Source organism: Austrofundulus limnaeus, unplaced genomic scaffold (genome assembly GCF_001266775.1).
Source record: "Austrofundulus limnaeus strain Quisiro unplaced genomic scaffold, Austrofundulus_limnaeus-1.0 Scaffold1048, whole genome shotgun sequence".
Classification (NCBI taxonomy): Eukaryota; Metazoa; Chordata; class Actinopteri; order Cyprinodontiformes; family Rivulidae; genus Austrofundulus; species Austrofundulus limnaeus.
In genome coordinates, this window is record NW_013953450.1 from 30,732 (window position 1) to 40,684 (window position 9,953).

General features: G+C 38.5%; 1 protein-coding gene across 2 annotated transcripts in view; it reads right to left on the reverse strand.

Moving 5' to 3' along the window:
* Window positions 1-9,953, reverse strand: part of scamp4 (secretory carrier membrane protein 4) — a 19,423-nt gene that overhangs the window by 5,776 nt on the left and 3,694 nt on the right. For both annotated transcript variants that reach the window (XM_014030382.1, XM_014030381.1), the window contains 2 exons: window positions 9,573-9,674; window positions 3,822-3,939 (listed from right to left, as the gene is read on the reverse strand). In XM_014030382.1, coding sequence (XP_013885836.1) covers window positions 3,822-3,939; window positions 9,573-9,674 — 220 coding nt within the window. The remainder of the gene's footprint in view (window positions 1-3,821; window positions 3,940-9,572; window positions 9,675-9,953) is intronic.

Consider the following 9,953-nt stretch of genomic DNA (forward strand, 5'->3'; position numbering starts at 1 on the left):
CTCCGGCGCTGCTCCAGCATCCGGCAAAAATAAGATGGTTCTAATTTTGATGGATCGCCGTCCGCTCACCGCTGCCCTGCGCCGCCAGTGTAAACACTGTCATTGATTATAACGGGTGTGTATTTGCTGCAGAGGTCGGATCGCAGCGGAGCGGAGACGGAACACAAGTACTGTAAATTAGGGGTAATACTACCCCCCAACTTTATGGATGATTTTATGGATTAAATTTTACACATTATACTTGAATAAATACGGTAATTACAGAAGTATTCATTATTTAAAAGTCCCTTTTTTTTCTTCATTGTTCTTTTTCATTTTGTTCATGGTTGCTTTAGTATTTTCTGTCAATGTGTACCATGAGTAAGTCAATCAATGATGTGTCTATAAAATGTTCCAAATGATGTAAAAATGATAAAACTCTTGATAATAAATTAATAAAGTATTTAAATGAGGGCGCACAATCCGTGTGGAGAACAGTCGAAGGGTTTACGCACATGTTCCAGCTCTGGGTCGGGCTGTGATCATGAGCCTGCAAAAAACGTTTTGGTTCTGATCTGATCCCATCCGGGTCGACCAAATCAGCTTAAAAATAAAATAAGATTTTTGTGTTTGTGCCACACCTGGCCCAAGCCTGTGTACAGCCATCCAACCTCCAGATCCATGCTGACGGGTTGTGGAGAAAAAAAAGGAGCCCGTGGTCCTTTTACTTGTCTGGGCCAAATGCTCACCTATATTTGACCCAGAACAGACAACTTTTGCTGTCAGGGTTAACAAAAAATTGTGCGGAGTTTGTCATTATTGTTGCTGTCCAAAAGCAGCTTGAGTTTGTTGCTGCGCTGTGATTACAGGTCGCTTTGGAGAAAATGCAGCCAGACGTCGAAATGTCATTTTCTTCGTTTTCCCCTCAAAATAAAGTTTGTTGTTAACTACATTACCTAAATCATTTGCTTTACTCACCATCTCTTGTGTAAAAAGACTGRGTTCCTGCACAGGTTTCTGACCCGCTGTTCCAAACTCCAGTGTAGATATTATTTACATGTGTTTAGTGTTTTTCATGGTTATTTACAGTTGGATTTACTATGATCATCATTCCTGATAAATGATTTAAATAAGTGAAAACTTCATTAATTAATTGTTGCTTGATGATGAGTCGATACAGGTAAAGCTTGATGCATAATTAAACTTTGTTAATTAAAAAAAGCCAGTGGAAGGTGGGGGACATTGACTCCAAGTGGGCCATGTTCCAGGCCTTCATTGTCAAAGCGGCTTACAGGAGCTGTGTCTCCAAGGTTGTCTGTGCCTGTCGTGGCGGCAACCCTTGAACCTTTTGGTGGACGCCAGTCTTTTGGCCTTCGGGACTCTGGAAGCTGATGGGTAACAACAGTCCAAGCAGATTGCGACTCYGGTGGTTGCTGAGGAAAAAACTCGGACATGGGAGGAGTTTGGAGAGGCCATGGAGAACAACGAGACGATTCTACTCCACCACCAGGCGTCGCAGATGGGGAAAGCAGTTCACCAGGACTGTTTATGTTGGGGATGGTGCYTTGCTGACCTCAACTTGGTACGTTGTGGGTCGGTGGATGGAATACTTCAAAGACCTCCTCAATCCCACCAGCATGAGGAAGCAGGGCCTGGGGACCCTGGCCCTGGTTAGGCTCTCCAATCTCCGGTGCTGAGGTCACCGAGGTGATTAAAAAGCTCAGCACTGGCAAGGCCCCGAAAGTAGAGGTGGGCGAATCAATACTAAATATCGATAATAATCAACTGGTATTGATATCGAACAATACTCGTGTAAAAAGATCGATACTCAAGCTTTGTTCTTTCCCGCACACACTGACTGCTGCACACGTGGATTTCTCAAAGTCTGCACTGCGTCACACACAGCACGGGGCAGCGTACCCACCCACCTCGTCTTTTGGTGGCTCAGCAGCACTAGCCAAACAGCTAACTCAACCTGTCCCACCCGCTCAGGGTTCTCACTGATTAGGCAGGTCACAGACTGAAGAGTAGAGGTGGGCGATACTGGGAATTTTTGTAAAAAAAGATTTATTTTCCTAATGTTAAAGGAAATTGTTTTGTTACTGCTCTATGGTCGGCAAGCAAAAATGTTGATTGTTATAATAAAGTATTTTGTTGTCACTTACATTGTTTGGCGAAATTCTATCCTAGATCTTTTGAATCTTTTCAAATTATGAAGCTTAAAAGTATCGGTATCTGTATCGATATCGGCGATACTGGCCCTGTATTTATTTACTTGGTATCAGATCGATACCAAAATTCCCGGTATCGCCCACCTCTWCCCGAAAGTGGATGTGATTTGCCAAAAGTTTCTTATGGTTCTGGATGTTGTGGGGTTGTGTTGGTTAATGAACTCTACAATATTGCGTGGACATCAGGGGCAGTAGGGCCTCATGTATCAACTGTGCGTATGCATAAAAAGCTTGCATACACCCTTTTCCATGCAAAACTCCAGATGTATCAAAACTGAAATGAATGTGGAAATGTGCACAGCCCCACACTAACTCCAGGGCTGGCGTACGCACGTTTCTGTTGTTCTGGTTCCATTGGTGACACTTKGGTGATTTTGGGAAACTTAATGATGTGAAAATGATGACTGCTCACACCAGAAACACATGATTAACAAATAATACATCCACATGAACGCAGGTAGATAAAAGGACATGCAAAGTTCAGGTTCACTCCAAACACAAAACAGTGTTCATTTGTAGCTTTAAATACCTGGATTACTTACTGTGTGCTTTATTAAAATCTGGGGATGTTTTGCTAACAAACACACACTCACAAAAATAAAGACAAAAAAATTACTTGCAAAAATGTTATCCACCTTTGTCCTGATGCATCTCAGTAATCCCGGTAGAAAAATCAAAAAGAAAAAGTAAGTAGGTCCTCTGGACGGGTTCTTTTTAAAAGATAAATTTTGTCTCTCCTCCAAGAGACTCAAGTTCAGTTGTCCCCCTCTTACAACGCTGTATTGCAATTATGACTCCGCCCCCTTTGAGCAATAGGTTTGAATCAGGACCCCAGTGATAGTCAGGTGATGGGGCACATGACTGTCTATGAACAATAGAGTTAATCATGGCACTAACGACCTATTGTTTGACCGATGGTCCTCTTTTGCATSTGACTAACCTGTTTGTTTACTATGTGGAGGCGGAGCTTATAAGGCTGAGTTCACCTGAAACTCCTCAGACTGAAGAGGTCTCTTAAAGGTAGTGATGGGATAAATGGCTCTTTGATGGGATCCAGATCTTAGGATCTCGTTTGTTTCATAGAGCCGTTCAAAAGAGCCGTTCGATTTTGAACGAGTTACATCATCACGTAGGGAAATACGTGATGACATCATCACGTTACGTGGGCGGAACCATGTGTTTTGTCAAGCAGAAATCCCCCTCCCCCTTTCCCGTGAGCTTCTGTTCTCCACCGCTCTGCCTGTTTTCCGTGAAAATGCAAAGCGGGAGCAATTTAAGGATGAAATAATAAAGATTATATGAGGAATAAAATATATAAAATTACAAATGGCTCGTTCCTGCCCGCGACTCAGCTCCTGTCATTCGTTGTAAAGAGCCYTTCAAAAGATTCGGATCGTTCGTGAACGTCACARCACTACTTAAAGGATTGACGAAACATTTCATTAAAGAGAAAGCTATCAAGAGGACCTACTTATTCTTTCGTTTTGGTTTTCCACCTTTGCCTTTTAGTGGCAACAGGTGATAAAAATTCACACCAAGTGTATTTGTGAATGTTTTCAAGTGTCTGTAATAAAAAAAAAAACAAGTTTTCATCCTCATATTTTTACTCACCTGGATGAGAACCAGTGCCATTAAAGCAGTCACTGCAGTGAAGAGCAGAGCTGTGATTAGCATCACTACAGCCGAGCCTACATTGTAGCTGAAAAAGCCCACTGTGACAATCCAGCCGCTTTGATGAGTTGGTAAGAATGAGATGGAAGCAGAGTTAGTGCACATACAGCAAGGTGGATTTATTCTCTAATTTAATAAACTGAAGTACTAAAGCAGTGAGAATTGAGATGCAGTGACAAAAAGCATACTGGTTTTTAATTAATTCAACACAACACATTAAAAGCACTAGTGAAGTGTGAAATTATTAAAAGCATGAGTTCAGTTTCCTAACTTTGGAGCATGTTTAAAAATATATCAGGGAAACTGWGCTTTATGAATATTAAGAACCCAAGAAAAATTTGAGGTGACAAGAGAGGATTAATAAATGTAAGRTAAAGGGACATTATGCACAAATACAAAAACTATTTTCTGATTACAATAATACATACTGTAAATAAATAAATAAAACGTGTGCTGTTTATGAAGAACTACAGGACTGGTTAAATTTATCACACCAAAATGTCACCAGTATCTAAAGAAAAGATAAAAATGTTTTTTTTTTTTAAATCACAAAACCAGAATTCAATTGTGTCGTTTACTGTGTGCAAATAAAATGTGATATATGACAGGACTACACAGTTAGGTCCATATCTATTTGGACAGAGACAACAGTTTACTCATTTTGGTTCTGTAAATTACCACAATGAATTTTGAAAAAACATTTAGATGAAGTTCAGACTTCAAAAGTTTCAGCTTTAATTCAGCAGGTTAAACGAAATGACTTCATAGAAATGTGAGGAACTATTTTGGGGTCTCAAAAGTAGTTGAACTAATTAAATGTAAATAAAATGGTCATTTCTAATACTTGGGGGTTGCATACGTTACTGCCCCGCACAGAGTGCTGTCCCAATTCGAAGGCTCCTCCTCATGCGGCCCACAAAATCTCAAAAATCAAGGATGCATCAGAGTATCCTTCCCGGCCGAGGATATCCCAGGATTAAGTGGGCCGAGAGCAAACTAAACAGAAACGAAGACCAAGTCGGCGTAGTTTGGAACTCCACCAGACTGAAGAATTTGTTTGTAAATGTAAGTTTAGCAACTTAGCTGTTGAAATTCATGCTGCACTAAGATGTTAAAGGGKTCCATGATTAGTTGTAACATTAGACTTTATTTAACAAACATTTATTTTAACTGTAAAATAAAGACAGTAAAAATACTGTAGGATGTTCAGTTTTTATATCATTTTTAAACTAAAAAGTTTAAAAATATATTACACGGACGGGGCCATTTTATTTCCACACAAAGCATTCTGGGTAAATGATGACGTGGATAGGTCCTCGGTGCGAGGCTGCTAGCGAGCTATATCCACCCTGAAGGTTAATCTTGGACAATATCTGATGATCGACTCTTTTATGAAACCAGAGAGCGTTGACAGAGAGGAGAAGGTAGAAATGACTCAGCCTGGAACTGAAAATATGGATGGAGGACAACAGAGCTCCTTCATGGAAGAACAACCTCAGCTTAGCTTGTTTGTTGCGCTAGCACCGAGCTAATACATAAGGCAATATAGTGTCGGCGCTACGTATCCACGTCATCATTTACCCAGAATGCTTTTTGTGTAAATAAAATGGCTCTGTCCGTGTTAAAATATATTATTTAAAATTTACAAAACTAAACAGGCTATAGTATTTTTACAGTCTTTATTTTACAGTTAAAATATATGTTTATCAAATAACGTCTAATGTTAAAACTAATCAGGGATCCCTTTAAATAAAATGCAGCTACAAGTAGTTAATGGAGCTAAACCCAAATTATTAATGTTTTTATTTACTTACATGTAACGTTTTAACTTTGAAGTTATTCCTCTGGTGAAAAGATGTGTGAACGTGGTAAGTGGGCAGCGAGTCATTACGCAAGCTTGCGTCAAGCCGACGTCAAGCGAAGGCTAGACCATCTGACTTGACAGCAGTTTCATGCAGCCTATAGGACTGGGAAGGATGTAGCCCACATGGTCCAAGTTGGCTACGTACTTAWGAGCATGAAGCCCGTGAAATGAGCCACAGCCACTGTGTCCAACATGTTTTACAGATGATGTGGTCTGCTTTGGATCATGAGCTGTACCACGCACGTTTACACCATACTTTGTTCTTTCCATCATCCTGGTAGAGGTTGATCTTGGTTACGTGTGTCCAAAAAATGCTCTGCAAAGTTCAGTCTAGCCTTTTTATTCTTCTGCGCTATGAGTGTCTTGCACTGTGCAGTGAACCCTCTGTATTTACTTTCAGGCAGTCTTCTCTTTAAGCAGTAGTTCTCAGTTCTGGTCCTCGTGGTCCACCATTTTGCATGTTTTAGTTGTTTCCCTGCTTTGGTACACCTGATTTAAATGAATGACTGATTGACAAGCTTCTACAGAACTTGACCTGCAAAGCAGAGAGACAACTAAAACATGCAGGCTAGTGGGTCATGAGGACCAAAACGGAGAACCTCTGTCTTTAGGTAGATTTTGATATTGATACTTCTACCTCCTGGAGAGTGTTGTTCAGTTGGTTGGCTGTTGTGAAGGGGTTTCTCTTCACCATGGAGATTATTCTGCCATCATCCACCACTGTTGTCTTCTGTGGGCGCCCAGGTCTTTTTGCATTGATGAGTTCACCAGTGCTTTCTTTCTTTCTCAGGATGTACCAAACTGAGAAAGGAAGCTCTGATTTTGCCACTCTTAATATTGTAGTAATTTCTCTGATGTTTTTTTCTGTTTTAGCAGCTTAAGGATAGCTTGTTTTACCTGAATGGAGATCTCCTTTGACGGCAAGTTTTATTCACAGCAGCATCTTCCAAACACAAGCACTGCACCTCAAATCAACTCGAGGCCTTGTATCTGCTTCATTAAGAATGACATTATGAAGGAATTACCCACACCTGCTCATGTAATAGGCCTAGTCTTTGAGTCAATTGTAATTATACTTTTGGTCTCCAGTGGTGGGCAGCGCAAATCCAAAAATTAGCTTCACAATTTTTAAGTGCTTATGAAAATAGTTAGGTCCGCAACTTCAAGAACGCTTATGCCATAGAAAAATTAGCGGAAGCTAATTCTAAAGCACAAGTTCAATTTGACACGTACTAACTGGCAACAACTGTACAATATATGTACAACACTGCCAACTAGCGGTGAATGAACACTTGTACAGCTTAATTCTACAAGCGTCGATTGCTGGGGATGCGAGTTCCTGAAACAGACCTTTTTGGCTCCTGGTGTAAAAATTGAAAAAGTTGTTGAGGATTGCTAGTTCMGCTGCTTCTTTGTCTTTTTCTTTTGTTTGTTGTAGATTTTTCATTAAAGAAGCATCAATAAAGTAATTTTAAAACTGTTTATTGGAAAACTGAAGCGATGCATTCTGGGTACACATGACGGATTTGATTTGTGACGGGAAACAAAAGTTTTCCATGTAGTTGCTCCAGTTGACCACTAGATGGCTGTCTAACCCCGTTGGTGGATTGCTTCGACCAATTACGTCAAGTATTGAGCTTCAGCGTTTAAACTTTATTTTGTTTTGAAAAAGGAGCTCTGATTGTAAAGTAAAATAAATCAATACACACAAAATTTTAGTATGGATTGCAAATGTTTACTGTTTTTTGCTGGGAAAGGGAGTTTCTAAACAATGCCTTCCTGCTACGTAACTAAGCAGACACAAAGCATTGTGGGAAATGAGAACTGTGACCAAGATCAACAGTCAGCAGGATGTATACCTTCACAATAAGTGTGTTTATCTGGGAGGGGTGCTGTTGGATAGATCACATGTTGTGATTCATTGACAGCCATACCTTCTGCTGTTCAAGATAATGATGACTGGTAGATAATTAYTTATTAGCGGTACTGCATTTTAATTTTAGAAAGCGCAAATCRGRTTATGAATTATAAAAATTAGTAAGACCGCTAAAGCACAAACGAAATATTTAAGTCTGCAATTAGCAGATTTGCGCTTMAGCAGACTGGTGCCCACCACTGTTGGTCTCTTTAAAAGCAGGGTGGGCACATGTTAAAAGAACTGAACTTAACCCTTCATCCAATTTTAATATACCTTTTTATACCTTTTAATARACCAATTTTAATACCTTGAAATGAAAGCTGAAAGTCCGGATTTCTGACATGGACTTGTATGTCCATGTTCTTGAATATGTTTCAGTAAACTGGTAAAAAGCAAGATTTTTGTCAGTGTCCAAGTAGATATGGATCTAACTGTACCAAGGGCCACAGAAAAAGGTAGTTTTATTTATTGCCACTTCACGTTATACCACTTCATACCCCATTCCCATGTTTTTTGATAAATTTCTGTATACCTGTTTGAGTTTTTGTGTCAATTTCATAGCATGTAAAATAAAATGGCTGACATGAAAAAAATGACTATTGAAGCTTTAGGTGGCTTATTCTAAAAATAATTGTTGTAGAAACAATAGTTTGAAAAAAGTTGTTGTAGAAATGGAAAATAAAATTCAATGCTGGGCCTAGAAATACATTTCCATCAGGGCTCATGCAGAGTGTGCCTGCTCAATGTGACAGAATTTATGTTCATGCAGGACAAAGCAAGTTATGCAGCAAGGATTAAACTGCTCAGAGTCTTGGTTTTATTTTGGTAAGTTTTGTTTAAAAGGCTTTATCTTTCAGTTTTAGGTTAGACAAATTCTGCCACTTGGAAATGTTTATTTCTAGGGATTTTCTGCTCACTTTTTTAAATACATTGTTAAAAATCAACAATCATCATCTCTCCTGTCTCTCATCTTTTTTGCTATGATAAAAAAAATATAAACTTACCAAAGTAATTTGTAACTGCTTTTTAAAGTTTAAAGTTGCCATTATCTAGAAAAAGCAAAGCTTGTTTTTGAAATAACAAAATGAATGTGATGCAAAAATGAGTAATTCTCATAATGCATTTAATTTCATCCCATTACATTACATTATTGCAATGACATAAAAATGATCTAAAATACTGCACTGATCTGCATGAATGATTTCTGACGAAGTCATGCTTTTATTAAACTGTCTAAAAAAACCTCTAGGTCAAATTAATTAATCAATTGTATTTTTTTTTGAATAGTATTTGCTTTGTTTTTAAATGAAAATGAATGAATTGTTTACTCTTTTTTTTTTAAAAAGCTCTTTAAGTCAAATTAACTCAATAACCCTTTCTCCATTCTTAATAACTTTTTGTTATCTTTTCCTTTTCTAAAAGAGATATAAATTTGAAGCATCATTAAGATTATGAATACGTGTGCCAGTCTCAAAATTTCCGGGGTTCTGAGCGTGTTTTGCATCATGCGTAGTCATTGTGCGTTAGGGTTATGTTGTGTTTATATGTTGGAGAAGACTGTTACGCTGTACTTTAATGAATTTATTGATTAAATTAATAAAAAATAAAACAAACTTCAAATCAATATTGAAAAGGATGGCCACCAACTTTAGATAATTCCTTACGCTGATAGTACAACAAACCTTGTGAGTAAATGTCAACTAACTAAGGGATGATTGTTCACCTCAGTGCTCACTGCTTACTCTATGTTTTCCAAGTGTATTTAGTTTACAGCATATTAATTGTGTCATGACTAATACTAGATGTCTAGTAAAGAGCAAATTTTCTTGCTACCAGTTGACAAAAGCATTTGTGACTAACTGARATATACGGACAGGCTTTTAAAGCTTTCAAAACTATTCAAACTCACCATGTTCCCCATCCTGAGATGCCTACAGTCTGGATGAGCGCTAAAACACACTGAAGGAAGAAGACGAAAAAGAAGGCCATGAAGTTGAAGGAACTATCAGCTCTGTGAAAAACAGAAAAAAAGAAAACAATAAAGACAGTAAAAAGGTAAATGGCTAGAAGTTGTAAWTTTTACAATCAGTGTCCGATGAAAATAATTCAGAAATGTATACACTGAGYAAGCATACAGTACTAGCTAGCTAGCTAGCTAGTAGGGGTGCAACAATACATGTACCCGTATCGAATAGTGCTTTAGGTTCAATACACACTGTGTATGGAACAATACAGATTTTTAAAATTTACTTTATCAACTTATCTTCTGAAGATGCTCTGTGTTGAAGGA